Genomic DNA, 22,565 nt, shown 5'->3' on the forward strand with positions numbered 1-22,565 from the left:
AGAGCTGAGACACCCACAAGCTTCCCTGACTTTCTGCTTTCCCAGCTCCAGCTGTTACAGCCCAGGTGTGTCAAACAGTCAGCAGGGGTTGAAAATACTCAAGAGGCAGCTCAGCCACTTCCTTTTTTACCCAAATGAAAGCAATGCTGCTCTGAATGAGATTATTTGTGTTCAGAGAGCTCATCCTTTATCTCCTGTCACTGCCAACCCCATTTATCCACTTCCTCTACTCACCCAACAGGATATTAAAATACACCAACTGAATTTGGCCGATCCCTTTGTCCCATTTTCACTCTGGCAACCAGGATTCAGCAAATTTTCACAGAAATTATCACACCTCTGTGGAATGTTGGTCGCTGATCCTTCAGGTATCGAATTAATGCCTGAGGATTGTGGTGAGCTGGGATTACCTCGGGGCAGGTGAGGAGCACCCTGGGTCACCATGCTTGGTGTGACAGACAACAATTAACATTCCACACGGGAATCTCCATCATTATGGCACCCCGTAGTCTGGGAATCTGTGTTTTCCTTTTTGAATTTCCATCCTGTTGGTTGTTGCTTACACCCCTCTTCATGGTTGCCTCAATTTTTCCGTCACCTGGGGTTTTCCTGCTGTGCTTGTTGATAAATGTGGGATCAGGGTTTAAAGAACAGGGATGTATCCACACTAGAATTATGTTGGGTTGGAAAGGAGAGCTGAGGATTTTAAGATCTTAGCAGGAAATTCTTCCTTGTGAGGGTGGGCAGGCCCTGGCACAGGGTGCCCAGAGAAGCTCTGGCTTCCCCTGGATCCCTGCAAGTGCCCAAGGCCAGGCTGGATGGGGCTTGGAGGACCCTGGGATAGTGGAAGGTGTCCCTGCCCATGGCAGGGGGTGGAACGAGGTGGTTTTTAAGGTCCGTTCAAGCCCGTCAAGGTGGGTTGCAGACCGCCCCACGTCTATTTGCATTGTCATCTGCATATGCAAATCATATTCAAATAAACCCCTCCGCGCGGCCCAGCCCAGCCGAACCGACTGCGGTTCTTCCCTTCGGCCCCCCGCGTTGCCATAGTTACCCAGTTGTCAATCACCGCGCCTTTTCCCGCCCCACCCGGACAAGTCTCTCGATCATTGGGCGGTTGCCTTGTCAATCTCAGCCCAGAGGAAGCCCATAGGCCCGAGCTGCCGCATATCGGCCCGCCTCACCCGGGTGCACGCTTCCGATTGGGCAGCCGCGCTGGTCACTCTACGCGACCGACTGCAGGAGGCGGGCCCAGCTCCCCGCTGCCGCGCAATACCGGCCTCCTATTGGCGCATCCTCCTGTCGCTCTGCGCCGCGGGGGGCGCGGATTGGCGGCCGCCTCACGGGGTGTCCCGCCCCGCGGGGCTGTGCGGCGCAGGCGCGCCGGGGGCGGTGGCTGCGGCGGTGGCGGCTGAGCGGGGCCGGAGCGGGGGCCGGGCGGCCCATGGGGCCGGGCCGCGCTGCCGATGGAGCCGCCGCGCAGCTGTGGCGATGGCGCGGAGGACGAGAAAAAGCCGCGGCGGCGGGGCGGCGGCGGCGGTGCGGACGCCGGACCCTCCCAGCTGCGGCGGCGGAGCAGCGGCGGCGCGGCGGGCGCGGACAGCGCGGCGGGTCCGCAGCCCCGCGAATGCGGCGGGTCCGTGAGCCGGCAGCGGCGGGACTCGGTCCGCAAGAACCGCCCGCGTGAGTGCGGGGGAGCGGGAACGGCGGCGAGGTGGGGGGCTCAGAGGATGGGGAGGGGCGGGGCTTATGGTAATGAGCCAAATGGGCGGGGCTTCGGTGGGTGGGGCTGCAGGGGCGTGGTCGGGAGGTGGGGCCGGGGGCGACACCGGGGAGCAGCGGGGAGGGATGGGGACACCGGGACAGCGAGGGGGGCTCTGAGATGGGCACGGCACGGGCAGCGTGGGGACAGCACGGCGGGGACACGGCGGGGTGAGGATTTGTACAGTGGGACAGCACAAGGGGGTGATGGCACGGGCACAGCGTGGCCAGGCTGGAACACCATGGGGACACAGGGTGACTTGTCCAGCACTGCAGGGAGGGACACGGTGGGGTGATAATTGTCCAGCGTCATCAGCTTGGGAACGGCACTGTGGGGTGATGGCATGGGCACAGCTTGGCTTGTTTGGGGACAGCACGGTAGGACAGGGACATGGGCTCAGCAGGTTGGGCCGAAGGGTGGGACAGGCTGAACTCCAAGAGCTCTGGGAGGTTTAGGGTGAGGTGACACCTGCCTGGTGGGGCAGGACATGGGATGGGGCTGTGGAAGATGCTGAGGTTCCCAAATAGTGAACTTTGGATGGGAAGGAAGGGAAGGCAGCTGGTGACAGAGGGTGAGGAAAAGGACACAGCAAGACAGATGGAGGGACCGGGGTTTGAGGTTGTGGGGCTGGATTGGTAACTGAAAGCAAAGCAAAGGGAATAGTTAAATTTTGGGAGGGGAGAACCTGACAGGTTGGGCAGGAGCTCAACACAGATCAAACCAGGCTTTCTAAGGGATAAAAAATCCCTAGAACCACGTTTGTAAATGTCCTACTGGAAACAGCAAAATGGATGGCAGCCTTCATTTTGGGAGCAGCAGGAGCTGCTGTGCAGGTGCCGTGGCTGTCCCTGACTTCAGCCATATTTGAGGAATAACCAAAAGATTATTCCTTGACTTCTGCTGGAGTCCTTCCTCCTGGAAGGAAATTGCCATACCCTGAAAATGAAACAGCCTCGGTGTAATTCCTTGGTACCTGCACAGCTGTTAAAGAGATACGAGCAAGGAATCTGGGCTGAAAGCAGGGATCAGGATTCTGCTGCATCTCAGCTGTGACTGGCAGTGCTGAGACATTGCTACCATATTTATGGGAAATTTTAAGAGTGTTACTGCTCTTTTTTTTGATAGTGTGAAAAATAGAAATAGAGGACCGTGAGGCTCTTAATTAGAGACTTCTTAAAAGGCTGCAGGGACATGAAAATCTCTGGTATGAAGATGAGGGAGGACTGGAGCTCTGTGTTAGGTGATAATTCTGTGCCTTGCTCAGGGCTGTTTCTGTGTCTTCTCTGGAAAATGTGGATTAAAGTTGGATGCTGACAGTGGCATGGGATACTTTAAAGAAAACAGAAAAAAGGGTTTGGATTGAGCCTGGAGGGTCAGCGTGGTGGGATTTGGGATTACAATGTAGTCTGACTTTCCTAAATTATTCTTGTGATAAGAATTGTGCTGGAACAAGTGTGTCCCTTAGCAGGGACAATGCCTGATGTGACAGTCACTCATGTTTTGGAGTTAAAATGCTCCATCCCACCTTAAGGAAGACTCCAGCCAAAATGAAAGGAAGGCACTTAATGGGTGTGGGATCAAAAATGTCCTACTTTAGCTGCCACTTGTCTGCTGCTGGCATGTGGCAGAGGAGCTGGGTGACCTTGAGGCTTCTCTTGCCTGGCTGTGCTGGCAGATGAGCCCCACTTCCCCAGGAATGAAAGGATTTTGGCAGATCCTCCTTCCTCCTCAGCCCTCTGAGCCTGTAATGTGCAGTCAGGGCTGTCTCACTGCAGAGAGCAGGGAACAGGATTGGATTTGGGATAGATCTCAAATAAACTCTGCACCCACTATGCCAGCTGTGTGCCTTCATGCACTGTGGGCTTTTAAATTCCCTGGAAATTTAAATTCCCTGTTTGAAAATCATGTGGAAGTGGTGCTTAGGGGTTAGGGGTGAAGGTGGCAGTGCTGTGTTAACAGTTGGAATTGAGCTTGGAGGTCTTTTCCAGCCTGAATGATTCTGTGAAATGTTTCCTGGTGCACTCGAGGGGCTTTACTGGGATTTTCTGTGTGCTCTGGCAGAAGTCAGGGGCACTGCTGCTCTCAGAAGGGACTGAGAAACGTCCCCGAAAACACAAAGTGGAGATTTGCTGAAGCTTTGGAGTGTTACATTGGGAAGGGGAGTCTGACAGGGTTATTAGTGCAGGCAGACATGTTATACACAAAAATTTATCAGTTTCAGGAACAACACAGGAAAATTCCCTTCTGGTACTGAATTATCAGTGCCACTATTGAAATCCATACTTAAAAATTGGAGTGGGAAGACCCCAGCTGAGCAATGAGGATATTCCCATCATGGTTCTTAAGGGAGCTGTGGCTGTGGGCAGGGTGAAGTGCCAGCAGAAACCTGATGATGGTCATAATGAGCAGGGGAATGTTTTTTTAATGAATCTTTTTTATAAGAGAAAGAGATCAGTGTTTCAGGTCATCAACTTTCCCCCTTTCCCCCTCCCTGCTCATCCTGAAATCTTGGAGTATTCATCAGAGGTGAATTTAGGTTATTTCCCTGGTGGGCAAAATGTGCTTCTCCCTTCTGTAGCTTGTTTGTTTGTTCCCTGAGAAAATATTATTTCTCTTCAACTGATCCCTTTTTCTGGAAGTTTTAATATCTTCTGTCAGGATCATGCAAATACATAACGGACATATGACTTTAAATTTTCAATTTACAAAGTATCCAAGAAAAGATAAAAATGAAATGTTGTTTTGTCACCTCTTTGGTAGTACAAAATTTAAGCTTTGATGTTTAAATATCCTTTTCTGTTTTGGAATGGGGTATGAAATATGAATTCCTATCAGAGCCTGTTTTTAGGGATGGGAGATGTGGACTTAGTGTCACTTTATATTAAATGTTAATGAATTGTATTTTTTCTCAGCTGTAAAATTTCCAGCATGGTGTAACACTATTAAAATATAATATTGAATATTTCAGATTAAGCCTAGAGGTGCTGTCACACACTGAACTAAATCATCAGACTAATCTTTTTAGCTCCTGATTTAATTGGCTCAGAAGTTAAGGATCACTCTGAAATAAAACTCGAGCTGCTTGTTTTGTGATGAAAATCCACCATGGAGATCTTTAATTATATCTCCTCTTTCATCTTGACAGTTCTGCAGCTTCCAGAATAAGTCTGTTGAGGGCTTTTTTATTTACACAGTGACCAATTTTATGAAGTAATTTACATATCAGATAAAGGCAATTTCTTTTTATTGCCCTGAAGATCTTACAGTCTGACTGCAAAAGGGATTTGAAGGGAGGGTGGCAGCTCTTGCTGTGGGCACACAAAGTATCCTGGAGCTTTTCTGGGATTATTTAGCCAGAGCTGTGAGCCCTTAACTTTGTTGGCAGACCAGTCTTTTGTTTGTTGCTGCATATCCATAGATCTGCCCCTGAGAAGAAGGTTTGTTTTTAAGACAAAGAACTGTTTATATGAAAATATATAGAGAGACCTACTTTTAAAATTGCTCAAGCAAAGCAAAACTTTGTCAGGCCAATGGTTTGGGTTGGGAGGGACCTTCAAGACCATCTGATTCCACCCCCTGCCAAGGACAGGGACACCTTCCATTAGTACAAATTATTCCAGCCTGGCCTTGGACACTTCAGGAATGAGGCAGCCACAGCTTCTCTGCCCAGCTCAACTGAGAATGAGCTTCTGGGCTCTCATTGTCTAAAAAACCCAGAATTTCTGCAAGGAGACAGATTGCAGGTTTGGAGCTGAGAACAGAGGATTTTTTGCCTTTCTTGGAAATGCCCAAGGAACACCTAAACCCTTCCCAGAAGGTGCTGGGCAGGAGATGAGCCCAGAGGTCCATGCAGTGCTTCCCATGGCAGTCTTGGGATGGGATTTTCCATCCTTCCCATTGTTAAAGGAGACCTGCAAGGCTCTGCCCTCACCCAGAGCTCCAAGTAGCAGCAGGGAGGAGGTGATGAGAGGCAGAGTTTGCATCTCCTGCTGGTGTCTGGTTATTCCAACAGAACATTCTGAGTGAGCAAATTCAGCCTCGGGGATGCCCAGGGGGCTCCTGGATGCCAGCAATTCTCCTGCTGCTCCTGGAGATCTGCAGCAGCTCTCTTGGAAAAATTGCTTTAGAGGCTTAAAAGGGAGAAATCTCTGGATGGCTTTCATCTGCTGGGAAAAAAAAAATCAGTGTTTTAGGAGAAATCTTGGTGGCAGATGGTGATGGCGTTGATCCAGGAGAGCTTCCTCCTCCCTCCCTTGGATTTTTCTAGTTCTCAGACATGGAAGAGCTGTTGCTGCCCTGCATGTTCCTGTGAGTCTCAGGAAAAAATCCCCAGTTCTTCATGTCCTTGGAATAATTTCCTCCTCTTTGTGTGCCATTCCCCTTTCCTACAAAAAAAGGATTTATAGGGACGTTTTGTCCCTGTAATGGATTGAGTTCTCCAACAGGTGTTACTGCATAGGGAATCCTTCACAGCCTGGGAAAGAAGTACTTAATTTTGAGCTCACATGCTTCTTCCCTGGATTCTTAACCTGTGACTGGGATATAATAATGAGGACTCCATAATTAACAATCATTTGGGGTAAAATAATTACCTTAATAGCGTGTCTTTTGGAATTTATCCCTGGTGGCTTGGGGAAGGTACAGCTGAGCTGCTGGCAGATGGAGCACACCAGCTGCTCAGTGTGGAGCTTTTCCAGCTGGTGCCACAGGGAGGTGTGAGCCAGCTCTGCTCAGGAGTTGTGTCCCACCTCAGGGGCTTGGATTTGCTTTTTAGGGCCAGTGCTGAGTGGAGATAGTGACCCCTGAGCCCAGCCTGGCTGCAGTTACTCCCAGCTCTGCTGGCATCATTCCTGTTTTCCTGCTCCTGGTGAGACAGATAGTGGATAACTGGTGTGGTTTAACTCCATGCCTCATGTTCTGCCCAAACTAAATTTATGTATAATAAAAACCTGAAGATGGTACTGGCTTTGGGATGAAATTTCCAAGGAGCTGCTCTGTTTTTTGTGACCAGGAAAGCTGCCTGAACTGGTGGACCCAGTTGGTGTTTGCGCTGAAATCTGGAAGGTTTGTGTCACCGAGTGTGGGAGTTTGTGAGCTTCACTAGCAACTTTCAAACAAATATGTTATTTTACTGAAGCTGTGCATGTGCTGCCAGCTGAGTGCTGGGAATGGGAGCCTGTTAGTCTGTGATGGAGCAGCTCCTGTGGCATTTTCAGCCATGTGGCTACAGAGCACAGTGGTTTTGGATGTTTGTCTTTCCTGGCAGAGGGAGTGTGGGGGAAGATTGTTCTCTAAATGCAATGGTGGGGATGCTTAAAAAAAACCAAACAGTGGACTTCAGAATGCAGCAATCAAATGACATGTTCTGAGAGGAACAAATACATTCCAGAAATCACAAAATCATGGAATGGTTTGGGTGGGAAGGGACCTTAAAGACCATTTGCTTCCAGCCCCCTGTCTTGGACACAGGAACACCTCCCACTGTCCCAGGTTGCTCCAAGCCCATCCAGCCTGGCCTTGGGCACTTCCAGGGATCCAGGAGCAGCCGCAGCTCCTCTGGGCAGCCTGTGCCAGGGCCTCACCATCTTCCCAGGAGATAATTTCTTCCTAATATGTAAATGTCTCCTTTTAATTTAAAACCTTTTCCCTTTGTCTTATCACTATCTGTGTAAAAGTCCTTGGATTGCTCCTGCTCCCTCCCTCTGTTGGGCTGCCATTCAGATTCCTTTCCCTTTCATTCATGAAAAGTTATTTTTGTGTCTCTTCTTGTTTGAAGTAAATGCCTCTGAAATGGAGAGTGATTGGGGTTTGGATGTGTCTCCAAAAATAGAGCTTGCATCTTCTTTCAAGATTTCCTTTGGTGATGGTTGGGGGTGGCCTCTGTGGAAATACACAAAAATAACTTGGTGGATTAAAAATACTGTGGGGAGCTGCTGGTGCCAGCAGCTCCTGGGAGCTGGAAAGCTTTGGAAGGGCATGTACAGCCACCAGATAAATCTGCCTGGGAGAAAATGTGTCCTCCAACTTGTCAGGCTGCTGCCTGTGCAAAGATTGTTCCCTGAGGAGCCTGGCATGAGGGATTCTTGCTCCAAAGGGAGAGGAATGAGGGCTTCTCCATGTTCCACCCTTATCTGTTTGCAGATAAGGAATTTTACTAAAACCCAGGATCTGTTTGCCAAAGGAACATTGCTAACATCTACTCTGGAACGTGTCCAGAGAAGAGAACAGAGCTGGGGAAGGGTTTAGAGCCTCAGGAGCAGCTGAGGGAGCTGGGACGGGGCTCAGCCTGGAGCAAAGGAGGCTCAGGGGGGACCTTGTGGCTCTGCACAGCTCCTGCCAGGAGGGGACAGCCAGGGAGTCGGGCTCTGCTCCCAGGAACAGGGACAGGAGGAGAGGGAACGGCCTCAGGTTGGGCCAGGGGGGATTTAGAGTGGATATTGGGAAAGTTTCCACCCCAAAAGAGTGGCCAAGCATTGGAACAGCTGCTCAGGCAGTGTTGGAGTCCCCATCCCTGGAAGGATTTAACAGCCATGTGGATGTGGCACTTGGGGACATGGTTCATTGGTGGCCTTAGCAGTGCTGGGTTAATGGTTGGGATTATGGAGGTTTTCCCAACATTTATGATTCCATTATTGAGGTTTATCTTCTAACAGTTCCTTTTTTCCTTCTGGAAGCTACCATAAGGATTGAATCCTGCTCCTTTAAGCCCTTCCATGTGGCTCCATTTTTCCCTTTGCTCTGGATCCTGTGCATCTCATTAGCTCCAGCCTCTCCTTTAGCTCATTAATTGTGATATTAATCTGTTCCAGTTCCCAGCTCTAATCGCAGATTCCATCAGATCAGGGGTTTCTCTTGATCTTTTCCAAGAAGCTCATTATCTAACACAGCTGTAAACGTTGCTGGGCCTGACACTGATGCATATTTTGTACCATGGGGGAATTTGACTAATAAAATAATCCAATTAGACATTTGTTTTTGTCTCCCTGAGGCATCTTAGATTACTTGTCTACCTCAGCTCTGTGTTGTAATTAGGGAACGTTTGTACATCCCTTTGATGTAAAAGCACTGGTGTTATCCATGGCTCTGGCTCTGGTTCAGAACTTGGGAAAAGGAATAGCTGGGGATTAAACCTGCAGCAGGATCTGGCAGGGCTGTGGAAGCTGTCAGACCTGTGGGGAGGGATGTCAGGTGTTTGAGTGTTGTACAGCAAATATTCAAACATGGGGGATCTCTGAACAGGAGCTGTGCTCATGTTGGAGGAGTCTCTTGTCAAAGACAGCATTCCTGAGAATGGAGAGACCACATGAGAACTGCATTAATTAATTCAGTGAAAACTTTTCATAGAATCACAGGATGGTTTGGTATTGTATTTGTGGGGTTCCCAGATGAAGGAAGGAATGATGAATCTGACTCCATGTTCTCAGAAGGCTAATTTATTCTTTTAAGATACTATATTATATTAAAGAATACTAAACTAAACTATACTCAAGAATACAGAAAGGATATTTACAGAAGGTTAAAAAGATAACAGTGAAAACTCGTGACTCTTTCCAGAGCCTCAACACAGCTTGACCTTGATTGGCCAATAAGTCAAAACAATTCACATGAAACCAATGAAACAATCACCACTTGGATAAACAATCTCCAAACACATTCCACATGTGAGCACAACACAGGAAAAGCAAATGAGATGAGAATTGTTTTCATTTTTCTCTGAGGCTGCCCAGGAGAAGAATCCTGGGCAAAGGGATTTTTCCAGAAAATATGATGGTGACAATTTGGGTGGGAAGGGACCTTAAAGACCACAAGTTCCAACCTCCTCCCATGGGTGGGGACACCGGAAAGGTGCTGATGCTGTGGCTGTGCCATACCCTGTTTCATTTACTGTAGGAGCATTGGGGGGTAGGACAGTCAGGATGGATGGAGATGAGAGATCTCTGCAGCCAGGTCATGGAACTTGGGGTTTATTGCAAAGGGCCTGGGTGCAGGGCCCTGCTGGGAGCTGCCAGCCACAGCTCAGAGCAGGCCTGAGAGAAGTAAACAGAGTGGTAAAGAGGGTGAGAGAGGATAAGAGAGTAAGAGAGTGAGGTTCCTGTTACAATACAATAAATATTCTTTTGTGTTGAATATTCTAATTCTCACTAACCAATCTAGTACAATATTCAAATCCTACAGCATTTACATACAGCCTATAAGAATCATTACATGACCACACTGTGTTACATTTTATACCCTACAAACTCCTCTTTGGATCCCTTCTGCCAGGCTAGTAGGGTCTGTTCTGACCCTTGGACCTCTCTGCAGGCAGAAGGAATTGTTTCATCAAAAGGGGATTAACTTCAGCTGGCCACACCATTGTTTTCCCGTTGTTCAGTCACTAAGGTATCTCAAAGCTTGCTTTGATTTCAATCTCCCTTATAGTTTCTATATTCTCAAAATCTTCTGCCAGGCAATCATATTTATAAGGCTTTCTGTAGCCATGGTATTTTCTGAAAAATCCCTTTGCCAAGATTTTTCTCCTGAGAAGCTGAGAGGTCTCAGGAACAAAATGTAAACAATAATTATCTGCTGCTGTGGAATGTAACAGGTGCATCTTTGATTTGTCTCATGTGGTTGTTTTTAATTAATGGCCAATCACAGTCGGCTGTCTCGGACTCTCTGATCAGTCACAAGATTTTTTTATCATTCCATTCCTTCTTTTTCCTTTCAAGCCTTCTGATGAAATCCTTTATTCTTTTAGCGTAGTTTTAGTATATAATTTTTGTTGTCTTTTAATATAATATATGTCATAAAATAATAAATCAGCCTTCTGAAACATGGAGTGAAGATTCTCATCTCTTCCCTCGTCCTGGAACCCCTGTGAACACCACCACAGCTTTCCTGTTTCATCTTCTGATGAAATCCTTTCTTCTATTCTTTTAGTATAGTTTTAATATATAATTTTCTTTTAATATAATACATATCACAAAATAATAAATCAGCCTTCTGAAACATGGAGTGAAGATTCTCATCTCTTCCCTCATCCTGGGTCCCCTGTGAACACCACCACAGCTTTCCTGTTTCATCTTCCCCAACAATTTCCTCTTTGTCTTCTCTCTCCAGTCTTCCCCTGGTTTGGTTTGGACATTGGAGGCACTTTGGTCAAACTGGTTTATTTTGAACCCAAGGACATCACGGCCGAAGAGGAAGAGGAAGAAGTGGAAAACCTCAAAAGCATCCGCAAATACCTGACCTCAAACGTAGCCTATGGCTCCACAGGCATTCGGGATGTGCACCTTGAGCTCAGGGAGCTCACCCTGTGTGGACGTAAAGGCAATCTGCACTTTATACGCTTTCCTACCCATGACATGCCTGCTTTTATCCAAATGGGAAGCGAAAAGCACTTCTCGAGCCTCCACACCACCTTATGTGCCACGGGAGGTGGAGCGTACAAATTTGAGCAGGACTTTCGCACAGTAGGCATTTTTGGCTTCTATACCATTAGGATCTGGTAGTGAGGTTGCTTTGAAAGCTTCAAACTAGAAACTTTGCTCTGCACGCTCTCAGATTTCTCTAAATCTGTGTTTGGATGCTGTCCCTAACTCCAGTTCAAGTTGGCATCTCCAAATTAAAACACTTCCTGCCCTGAATGTAACTCTAAAATTGTTCATTAATGATCTTTCTTACACATCCTCCTCTCTATTTTTAATCTCTTCTTGTGCTAATCTCAGTCTTTTTGTTGTTTTTTTTTTTTAACTCATTGCTGTCTTTCTCCTGCTTTATTTTCTTCCTTTGCTCACCTGGTTTCATTTCTAACACCTGTGTGAATGAGCTGGTTGAGGTTCAGGCATATTTGGTGGTAAATGTAACTGTCAGGAAGTTCATAGTTGGGATTGGACATCATCATGTGGCTTCACCTTGTTCATGGTGAAAAATATGTGATAAATATTTGTTTAATCAGGGCTTGGAAAAATGCAAATAAAGAGGCTTTTAGAGAATCATTAAGGGTGAAAAACCCTCTAAGATGATCCAGTCCAGGGCTGCCAAGGCCACCAGTGACCCATGTCCCCAAGTGCCACATCCACAAGGCTTTTAAATCCCTCCAGGGATGGGGATTCTACCACTACCCTGGGCATCACAACCATTTCTGTTATGTTTTTCCTAATATCCAGTTTTGTGTGGTCAAGGTAGTGACATCTTTGCTTTTTTTTTGATGTTCCTTTGGATGGGTTCTGTGGGATATTTTGGTCAAACAGTGCAAGTCCCACCTCATTTTTCCCAGCTTTTCACACCAGTGCCTCAGCATCATGGCCTAAATCAGGGCTCTGGGAGTTGCTGGAATTCTCTCAGTGTCCATCTGTGGATATAAATTGTTTTTCCCTGCTCCTCACCTGAGGGTTGCTGTATTTAGGAGTCCCTGTGCTCTCCTGTGATCCATTCTCCCTCAGCCTCCACAGGGAGCATGGCCATAGCTGGACTGAGCTGGCAGTGAATGCATTTTTCCAGCCCTGAGCATAAATACTTCAAATCCCTGGCTAATCTTCAATATTTCTCTTTTTTCCTTCCCACCAGATGGGTGACCTTGAGCTGTGCAAGCTCGATGAGCTGGACTGCCTCATTAAAGGAGTGCTGTACATTGACTCCGTGGGCTTCAATGGACACTCAGAGTGTTACTATTTTGAGAACCCCACGGATGCTGAGAGGTGCCAGAAGCTTCCATTCAACCTGGAGAATCCCTATCCTCTCCTCCTGGTGAACATTGGCTCAGGGGTCAGCATTTTGGCTGTCTATTCCAAAGACAACTATAAACGGGTAACAGGCACCAGGTCAGTGCTGGGGGTTAAAGTTGGATTTTTAGGGGCTGGAGCACATTCCTGCTTTGGAAATGGCATTTTCTGGGACAAGCTGCAATAAAGGTGGTGAGGGGAATGACCAAGCTCTTACTGCAGTGACATCCCTGCCAGAAAAGATCCCTCCTGCAAAAGAGGATGTGGATTTCATGGTTTTTCTTTATGCAGCCAGTCTCCCATCAAAGCTGGTTTTACAGTTGCTCTGCTGCAGGAATTCAAGAGCTTTATTTATTTATTTTGTGAGATCACATAGTTTGCATTGTTAACAACCCTTAGCTTTGATCCAAGAAGTTGAGATTTCCATCCTGACTTTCCAGATTTTGGTGGGAGGGATAATGGAATAGCAGTAATTCCCCAGTTGCTACCCATCTTAAAGATGTGGCTTTTGTGTCCTGGCAAAGCCATAGAGTTCTGTGGCTTTAAGCTTTCCTGGATTCCCTGAAAGGCAATAGTAATAATAATAGTAATAATTATAATAATTTTAAATTCCTTCAGTACAGTTCTTATACTTACTAGGCATCATTAGTGGCATCTATGTGCTGTAAAGTGAACAAGACAGAGTTTTTCCCTCAACTTTTGGATATCTCTGCCCTGACACTCCAGTTATCCCTCAGAACTAACATTTATTTTAAGATTAACATCTCTGGATGCTGGGAAGAAAGTGGACAGTGTAACATAAAAAAAAATCAAGGTGCAAAGGCTGTGAGGGATTCCTTACAGCCTCTAGGTCATGTGAGAGGAACAGACTTTGAGGAAAATGCTGCCTATCCAAGATGGTTTTCCCTGAAACAGAGCTCAGAGTGGGGTGACCTGAGCGAACTGGGATGCAGAGCTGAACAATCTGAGCTTTCATTTTCATTTTGCTTTGCTTGCAGCCTTGGAGGTGGGACCTTCTTTGGTCTCTGCTGCCTTCTGACAGGCTGCTCCACGTTTGAGGAGGCCCTGGAGATGGCATCCCATGGGGACAGCACCAAGGTGGACAAACTGGTGAGGGACATCTATGGAGGAGACTACGAGCGCTTCGGGCTGCCAGGCTGGGCTGTGGCATCCAGGTAATGCCTGCCTGGCTCTCAGGCTGGTTTTGTTTCCCCTGGAGATCCTGCAAGGATGAAAAACTAGGTTTAGGTGCCTTAGGAGAGCAAGCATTCCTAAGAGATCTAAGTTATGGATAGCAGTGGTTTTTGAAGTTAGAAATCAGTCCTTCAAGATGAATCACTTTGGTTAAATTAGCAGTTCTCATTTTCTCCTGGAATTCTGATGGGATCTTTAACCACAAATCTGTCTTTACAGCTTTGGAAACATGATGAGCAAGGAGAAGAGGGAATCTGTCAGCAAGGAGGACCTGGCCAGGGCCACTTTAATCACCATCACCAACAACATCGGCTCCATAGCACGGATGTGTGCCCTTAACGAGGTATTTTGGGAATCTCTTCCCTTGCTCCCTGCCTGGAACATCACCTGTGTGCTGCTGCCTGCTTGAGGAATGTGCCTCTCTCTGGGAACAGCTCTGGGAAGCAGTGGGAGAGGAGGAGAGGAGGGGTAGGGGGTGGAGAGGCTGGATATCTTCTCCTGTGCTGTTTTTATGAGTCGCTCTGGATTTCTTGGCCAAGCCCTACCACTGCCACGGCCTTGGCTGCATCTTTGTGCTTTCAGCTTCTTTACAGTGCTGCCTTGTTGCATTCATGTCAAGCAGCATTGTACAGGGCTATGAAAGAGCAGAGACCTGCTCTGCACTCCATCCTGAGCCTGCTTCCATGGATGGGCTGATGGAATCCAGCATCCTCCTGACTCATGTGGCTCTGCAGCCAAAATGAGGCAAGATATGTCCTGAACAGCCTTGCTGATAATATATCTGCTAATTCCTTGTTCTGGAGCCCAGCTGAATGAAAAGAGGATCCTGAATAGTTCAGGGGAAGTGTTAATCAATGTGGGGAGGGGAGGAAAATCCACAGAAGGATATGAGTGCAGGAGCAGGTAAAAGACTTGATTTGATTCCTCAGAAAGAGGAGGAACTGAATTATTTTCATGTTGGAGAACAAGAAAGCTTCAGAGCTTGGATCAGAACTATTTGGGATGGAAAAGTAAGGCTGGAGGTCTGGTTTAAATTCAAAATAATCAATACTTGGTTGGTCTTTTTATTTCTTCAAAAATTGTGTTGGTTATGGGCTCCTAATCAGTTTTTCCCCTCCAGTTTCACAGTAGAGTCACTCAGGTATTTCATGATGGATCAGAGGCCAGAGCTGGGAAAAGGGGAGGCAGGTGGCCCTTGATGAACAGTGTTACCAGGCAGTACAAGGATTTTGTAGGAAAATCAGCCATTGTATCCAAATTCCTGAGTGAGAAAGGCTGTAGTGTGGCCTGGGAATTTCTGGGAGAGTCTGAGGAAGAGGGTGGCTTAAAATGGCCTGCTCCTGCTTTGTGATGGAATTGTGTGTGGTGTTCTGCACATTCTGCCAGACACTTTCAGCAGGAACTTAAGAATAGAATTTCAGAGCCATTTAGGTTGGTAAAGTCCTTTAGGATTGTCCAATCCAACCAGTCCCCCAGCACTGCCAAGGCCACCACTGACCATGTCCCAAAGTGCCACATGCACATGGCTTCTAAATCCCTCCAGGGATGGGGACTCACCCTGGGCAGCTGTGCCAGGGCTGGACAATCCTTTCCATGAAGAAATTTTCCCAAATACCCAATCTGCCCCTCCCCTGGCCCAGCCTGAGGCCGTTCCCTCTCCTCCTGTCCCTGTTCCCTGCGAGCAGAGCCCGATCCCCGGCTGTCCCCTCCTGGCAGGAGCTGTGCAGAGCCACAAGGTCCCCCCTGAGCCTCCTTTGCTCCAGGCTGAGCCCCTTTCCAGCTCCTCGTGCTCCAGACCCTTCCCCATGTGGGGTTTTTATCACTGCAAGCAGAAAATAGAATTTAGCTTTAATACTCCTTTATTTTTTCCCCTAACACTTGTAGAACATCAACCGGGTGGTGTTCGTGGGCAACTTCCTTCGGATCAACACCATCTCCATGAGGCTCCTGGCCTATGCCTTGGACTACTGGTCAAAGGGGCAGTTAAAAGCACTTTTCTTGGAACATGAGGTAAAATTCCTTTTTAAAATTTGTCTCATGGCAAAATACAAATCTTTGGGAGTACTCTGGAAAGAGCCATGTGGAGCTGTTGGGTGCACACAGTGCAGGAGGAGCTCAGGGATTTGCTGCTACAGTCACAGCTTCCTTCTTCTCCTTCTCCTTCTCCTTCTCCTTCTCCTTCTCCTTCTCCTTCTCCTTCTCCTTCTCCTTCTCCTTCTCCTTCTCCTTCTCCTTCTCCTTCTCCTTCTCCTTCTCCTTCTCCTTCTCCTTCTCCTTCTCCTTCTCCTTCTCCTTCTCCTTCTCCTTCTCCTTCTCTTCTTCCTTTTCCTTTAATTTTCTTCCTTTTCCTTTCTTCCTCCCTGTAGTTGTATCTTTCTCCTCTCCTTTATATGTTGTTAAAATTAATCTGTTTGTGTAATAGCCAGGAGAAGGGAAGGCTCCAGGGAGACTTTGCAGTGCCTAAAGGAGCTCCAGTAGAGCTGGACAGGGACATGGACAAGGGCCTGGAGTGACAGGACAAGGGGAATGGCTTCCCACTGCCAGAGGCCAGGGTTAGATGGGATATTGGGAGGGAGTTGTTCCCTGTGAGGATGCTGAGGCACTGGCACAGGGTGCCCAGAGAAGCTGTGGCTGCCCCTGGAAATCCGTAGAAGTGCCCAAGGCCACACGGGATGGGGCTTGGAGCACCCTGGGATAGTGGAAGGTGTCCCTGACCTTGACAGGGGGTGGCACTGGATGTCTTTAAGGTCCTTTCCAACCCCAGCCATTCCCTGGTTCTGTGGGCATTGCTGTTCCTGTGTCAGGGAACACATTCCATGGATTTTCACTGCATGTTCCTATCTGCTCCTCAGGGTTACTTCGGTGCAGTCGGAGCTCTCCTGGGACTCCTGGACTCAGCCTGACTCTGTGCAGGATCTGTGGTGGACCTGTGGATTCAGGGCACTCCCTGGGCCACTGAGCCCCTGATTTGGTGTCACTGAGCCCCTGCTTTGTGTCACAGCCCCCACTGAGACTGTTCCACTGTGGGGACAGCCTGGGGATGGTGTCTGGAAGAATTGAAATCCATCTGGGATTACAGCACAGGTTTGTTCCAAAGGATGTGATTGGAATACACTGGCTGGACCTGGGGGTGTATGGGAAGGTCTGGGGGGCATTTCAGTCACATGGAATTGCCCTTTTTAGGGGATTTTTTTTAGTTTTACTCCATGTTTAATGACGGTGACAAAGCAGAGCAGGGGCACTCTGCTCCTTCCACTGGCATCCCTTGGAGTGCCAAGTGCCCAGGTCAGTTCTGTGCTCACAATCAGAGATTCTCCAGGTGCTGGAAAATGCTCTGGGAGAGGGGAAGAGCATCAGCACAGCCCTGGTGTGTGTAACTAACTCCATCCACACTGGGACACAGCTGTGCTGTCACCAGGCTTTATTTATCCCTGTTCCACATGTCCTTGTGTCTGTCCCAGGGATGGAAGGTGCAGCACAGCACAGGTCTGTGCCTCAGGGTGAGTCCCATTGCAGTCTCCAGCCCTCCTGCACCTCCTCAGCACCCTCTGGGATGCTGTCAGGGGTGTCAGTCAGCCTCCAGCCTTGAGATCTAGATTTGAGGGTGGAATAGGGATATTTGTTTGTTTGTCTGGGGTTTTCTCTCTGTTACCAAAGAGACACTTCCTTCAGTCACACTTGGATCTCTGTAATATTCCATGTTCCATTTTCCATGGCTGCACTCCTGTCATTTTGGGGAATTCTCCCCTTTCCATGCATGCTGTGCTCCCTCTTTTCCCTGTGCATGCTGCCACACAGCCTGTCAGCAGGATACTGCAGTGTGGAGCCCCTGTGGAAGTTGCACCCCGGGGATGGGGGCTTGGAATGGATCCTGCACGCTCAATAAACGCTCTCTAAAAGCAACAAGGTATCTGCACCTTCCCTGGGGATGGGAGCTCATGGAGATGCAGATTTGGAAGGGCTCTGGCTTCCCAGCGAGCAGCTCTGTGGAGCACAGGGAAAGCTGCTCAGATCCTTCAGATCAGGTCATGGGTTTATCCCAGGATATCAAAATGACCATCACCCTGATCCCAACACACCCTTCCACTCCTGTATTTTTCCCAGAGAAACCAATTTCCAATTATTAAATTTTTTTCCAATTGGAATTTTTTCCAATTTTTCTCTGATTCCCTTGTGAGCCTGGCTGGAAGTGCTGGGCAGCCCCAAGCCCTTCCCTGCCTTATGAATCTGCCCAGCTCTGCTCGTTGCTGTATCCTGAGATCTGAACACTCCAAGGTGGGTTCCTTGTGTGGCACCTCCCTCTGAAAAGGAAGGAAACTACAGATTCAGAGGGTGTTTGCTTTGCTGGGGAGATCTGTGTTTGTCTCTAAACTCAGCTGATCTGAGCTGGGATTCTGGACACAGCCAGGGATTTAATCCCAGTAAAATCAGGGAAAAGAGCACAGGGCTTCTGTGGAAGGTGATCTGTGCTGGCTGGGGAGAAAAATGTTTGTTTTTCCTGCAGCCTTACACAAGTTCCATTTGTGTCCTGGTCTTTGTTCCAGGATCATACAGCTCAGGGAATGGTTTGGGTGGGAAGGGACCTCCAAGCCCCTCTCATTCCATGGGCAGGGACATCTCCCACTGTCCCAGGCTGCTCCAAGCCCTGTCCAGCCTGGCCTTGGCACTGCCAGGGATCCAGGGGCAGCCGCAGCTGCTCTGGGCACCCTGTTTGGGATCAGCTGAATTCAAGTTCTCATTTATTCTTCACTCCTTGTGAAATCACACAAAGGTTCCCAAACTCTCCATTAAAAACATCTCCATTTCCAGAGTGCTGACTGAAGGGTTTCTGGACTCAGCTCCTGCTGCACCACCTGAAATTTAACACAAATGTACCTGGCTGGCCTTTCACCCACCCTCACAGACAAAACTCATGGAAAAGGCACAGAAACTTGTGTCTTTTTAGAATGTTTGTGTGCCTGGGACCTGTGTGGCTCCTTGATGTAACAGGTCAGTGATAGGCTGGGCTGGGAGGGTGTGGGGATCCTTCAGATCCACAGGAAAAAGCCTGGTTTTTCTTAAGAAGCCACCTTGCCATGGTTCTGCTGTGGAGAGCTGGGAAATCTCTGCAAGGCTGGGAATTCCAGCAGCAATCCCAGAGCCTGATCCCTGCCCCAAGGCACTGGAGTCCCTGGGCTCGGCATCCTGCAGGTTTTCCTTTCCTCACTCTGTACATGAGCCTGTGTAACTCCTTTTTCTCTGGATTTTGGAGTAGCTCCAGCACAGTCTGATCCCAGCATCAAAGCTCCCGGCTTATTGTCTATTCCTTTTTTGTAAACAGCTTGATTTTTTTCTTTGTTATAAAATATTAGCTATTTTTTTATATGCTTCAAACCCTTTGTTTGCTTTATGTCTCATTCTTGGAGCTCCAGCACAGTGGGATGGATGTTGGTGGGAATGAGCAGGAATGTTCTGGGGAAATTGACCCCACTTGGTTTTTAGGTCACTGAAAATAATTGTTGGTAATCCTTGATCCTGCATGTTTCAGGTTCTGGGAATCAGTTGTATTTCAAAACATTTTAAAGAAGGGGGAAAAAAATTTAAAGAGCATTAATTATTCTGGGGAAATTGCAGCAGTTTTGGCTTTGATGAAAAACTTCATTATTGATCATTGATATGAATGGGATTGGTGAGAAGGGTGCAGCATCAATCCAGAGCAGGAGCTGTGGGGTGGAAGCACCAAAAATAATTGTTCTGTGCAGCTCTGTGGGAGATCCAGACCTTGTCCCAGCAGGGGGAAGGCACCCAGCGAGCTCATCATCCCAAAAATGGCTGTAAGGGCAGTACAGTCCCTGGGGATCCTTCTGGAGAAGGTGAACGGAACATTGAGGGACAGCTTCCCACTGCCAGAGGGCAGGGTTAGGTGGGATAGTGGGAAGGAATTCTGCCCTGTGAGGGTGGGAGGCCCTGGAATGGATTTCCCAGAGAAGCTGTGGCTGCCCCCGGATCCCTGGAAGTGTCCAAGGCCAGGCTGGACGGGTCTTGGAGCACCCTGGGATAGTGGGAGCTGTTCTTGACCATGCCGGGGTGAAATGGGATGGGATTTAAGGTTCGTGCTCATCCCAAGGATTCCAGGTGGATCCGGCACTAGAGGGCAGCAGCCCCGCAGGCAGGGACGGGGACAGCGGGACAGGACACGCGGGAGTTCCGTCTCCCTCTTCACACCGGGGTCCTGCAGGGACCCCAGCCCGGGGTGACCCCAGCTCGGCCACCCCCATGGGCACAACCCAGGGGGACTTTGGCACCCGCCTGGTGAAGCCTTGAGGAAGAGGAGGAGTGGGACAAAGTGAGCAGGGAACGGGGCTGGAGCTGCACCCCCGGAGATCCCACAGCGCTGAGCTGGAGCTGAACCCTGCCCTGCCCTAAGGAAGGTCGGCATTAGGATTTGGGGTGGAAAGGTTGCTGGGAGGAATATCCTGTCCCTAAGCAGGGAAGCTCACCTGGATCCTGCACAATCCCTCTTAGCTGGGTGTTTTGGGGCGCTCTGCAGCCAGCCTGTCCCCATGGGATGCTGTCCCCATCAGCTCTGCTCTGGGACATGGACAACGTCACCCCAACCCCAAACCCGCCCATCCGTGTCCCTCCCCTGCTGGGGACATCCCCAAGGTGACAGTGAACAAGGGAGAGGGGACAGACCCTCTGCAAACACACCCCCGCTTCCAAAACCTGCTTTTATTTACATTTCAAGTCAAATCACATGCAAACTCTTGGTTGCTTTTGTTTTTTGTTTGTTTTTTTTTTCTTTCCTGGTTTTTCCTTAAGAAGAGTGTGATTAGCAAAAAAGACGCATTATTAGAATTTTCAAATAGCAATTAAATATACAAAAATAGAGCTTACAAAAAACCAAACAAACAAGAGAAAAAAAACCAAAACCAGCGAATGTTTTAAAAAATATTCTGCTGCAGAATTTGTAGTGTACAAACACGTCTATGAGGCTCCACGCTCCATAAACAGTCCCGGGTTTTTTTGGGAGGGGGGACGACACCAGGAGCCCCCCCAGCCCTGCCCCCGGGAATACTGACACCTCCCTCCCCACCCCGGGAATGCGACTGCTGAGGACGGCAGGGGACACAGGGGACACCCAAAACCCGTGCTCGGAGGGGCCGGGGGGTGGCCCAGCTCCCCCAGGCGCTGATGGGGTTCGGGTGTTTTGGCAAGGGAACCGCTGCCCACAGAGCCCGGCTGGAAGCGCCGGGACGATCCCAAAGGATCGGCCGGGATTGCTGCTGCCCCCCGCGCCATTGGCTCTCGCTGCTGCCGAGGCCAGGAGGGTGGTGCCCCCTTCCAGGAGCTCCAGGCCCCTGAGGTAGCCGAGGAGGAGGGACAGGCACCCTCGAGAGGGTGGGGGGAATCCAAACCCGGGAGACCCCGCACAGCCACCACCGGGTGCCGAGGGGACACCCAACGCCAGGGGCGAGACCCCCTTTCCTGCCGGGAGCCGCAAAGGCAAAGGAACCGAAGGCGAAGAGGAGGGAGCAGAACCGGCCGCGACGCTCGGGGCCCGCCCCGTTCGGGGGCAGCAGCAGCCGGAGCTCGGGGCCGTGGAGCTCCCGGAGCTCGCCGGGTGCCCCCCTTCGCTTCCCGGCGGCCGCGGCGCTGCAGAAGGGAGGTGCTGGAAGAAGGATGTCGTGCCGAGGACGCCGAGTCCCCTGGTGGCCCTGGCGGAGGATCCGAGCCCAGGCTTCATCCCGGCGGGATTCGGGGCCGCTCAGCTGCGGCCGAAGTGCTTTGGTTGTGTCCGAGCGCCGCGGGCGGGCGCGGCCGGGCCCGGCCCGGGAGGGATGATGCTCTATACGATGTTCTGCGAGCCGGGCAGCGGCCCCTGCGGCGGGCCCGGGTCCGGCTTCCCGTGCAGCTGCGCCAGCTGCAGCACCGGCATGTTACACAGGGGACACACCTTCCGCACCTCCAGCCACTTGATGAGGCACCTGCGGACACCGCGACACGGGGCGTCAGTGGGGACACACGTGACATCAGCGAGGACATGCCTGACATCACTGGGGACATGCCTGATGTCAGTGGGAACACAGCTGATACAGGTGGGGACACACCTGACATCAGTGAGGACATGCCTGACATCGCTGGGGACACACCTGACATTGATGGGGACACCTGACATCACTGGGGACACACCTCCTGTCAGTGAGGACAGACCTGATACAGGTGGGGACACAGCTGACATCAGTGAGGACACACCAGACATTGATGGAGACACACCTGATGTAGGTGGGGACACATCTGACATCACTGAGAACACAACTCACATCACTGGGGACACCTGACATCAGTGGTAACACATGTGACATTGATGGGGACACACCTGACATCACTGGGCACACCTGACATTGATGTGGAGCTGCAAAAATCCCCCCCAAGCCCCTCTACCCTGCCCTGGAGCTTTGCTGTGCCCAGTTTTTAATTCACCATTTGTGTGCCTTTATGTTTTATTGGGATTTTTTGGGGGGGGTTCTCTGTGTTTATATACAGGGATTTTGTATAGATATGTTTTATGTATTATTTATATTTATATAATATATAATTTTATATTTATATTCATATTAATATTTATGTTTTTATAATAGGGATATAAAAATGCATACACCTATCAAAAATTTACCAAAATATATACATAAAAGGTGTCTGTGAAATTATAAACACAGAATCTATAAATAATATACCAATAATCCACAAGCATGTATATAATGTGTATGGATAAACAAAAATAAAAATAATGTAAATAACTGATATAATCATACTATTATGGATGTTATGTATTATATATAATTATATATTATGTTATATATTATAATATATATAATGTAATATATATTATAGTTTTAGATAGTATATCCAGTATATATAGC

General features: G+C 48.9%; 2 protein-coding genes across 7 annotated transcripts in view; one reads left to right on the forward strand and one right to left on the reverse strand.

Annotated features, from left to right (window-relative positions):
• The first annotated feature begins 1,402 nt into the window (after window positions 1-1,402).
• On the forward strand, window positions 1,403-19,210 carry PANK2 (pantothenate kinase 2). Of its 2 annotated transcripts, none has more exons than XM_030947967.1 (7): window positions 1,403-1,683; window positions 10,865-11,217; window positions 12,314-12,567; window positions 13,467-13,643; window positions 13,882-14,005; window positions 15,547-15,672; window positions 16,515-19,207. In XM_030947967.1, the coding sequence occupies exons 1-7, from the start codon at window positions 1,467-1,469 to the stop codon at window positions 16,563-16,565; spliced, it is 1,302 nt and encodes a 433-aa protein (XP_030803827.1). In that variant the 5' UTR covers window positions 1,403-1,466; the 3' UTR covers window positions 16,566-19,207. The 2 variants fall into 2 exon arrangements, with proteins under 2 accessions (XP_030803827.1, XP_030803828.1); XM_030947968.1 differs by having other exon boundaries at window positions 1,404-1,683; window positions 10,865-11,074; window positions 16,515-19,210.
• Window positions 19,211-21,453: 2,243 nt separating this feature from the next.
• Window positions 21,454-22,565, reverse strand: part of RNF24 (ring finger protein 24) — a 28,496-nt gene continuing 27,384 nt past the window's right edge. For all 5 annotated transcript variants that reach the window (XM_030947804.1, XM_030947806.1, XM_030947807.1 and 2 more), the window contains one exon: window positions 21,454-21,629. In XM_030947804.1, the coding sequence (XP_030803664.1) occupies window positions 21,491-21,629 (139 nt within the window). In that variant the 3' untranslated portion in view covers window positions 21,454-21,490. The remainder of the gene's footprint in view (window positions 21,630-22,565) is intronic.

Source organism: Camarhynchus parvulus, chromosome 4 (genome assembly GCF_901933205.1).
Source record: "Camarhynchus parvulus chromosome 4, STF_HiC, whole genome shotgun sequence".
Taxonomy (NCBI): Eukaryota; Metazoa; Chordata; class Aves; order Passeriformes; family Thraupidae; genus Camarhynchus; species Camarhynchus parvulus.

Coding starts and splice junctions, on each gene's coding strand:
- PANK2 (XM_030947967.1), top strand. CDS start 1,467: ATGGAGCCGCCGCGCAGCTGTGGCGATGGCGCGGAGGACGAGAAAAAG. Junction 11,218..12,313: donor TTGAGCAGGACTTTCGCACA/GTAGGCATTTTT, acceptor CCTTCCCACCAG/ATGGGTGACCTTGAGCTGTG. Junction 12,568..13,466: donor AAACGGGTAACAGGCACCAG/GTCAGTGCTGGG, acceptor CTTTGCTTGCAG/CCTTGGAGGTGGGACCTTCT.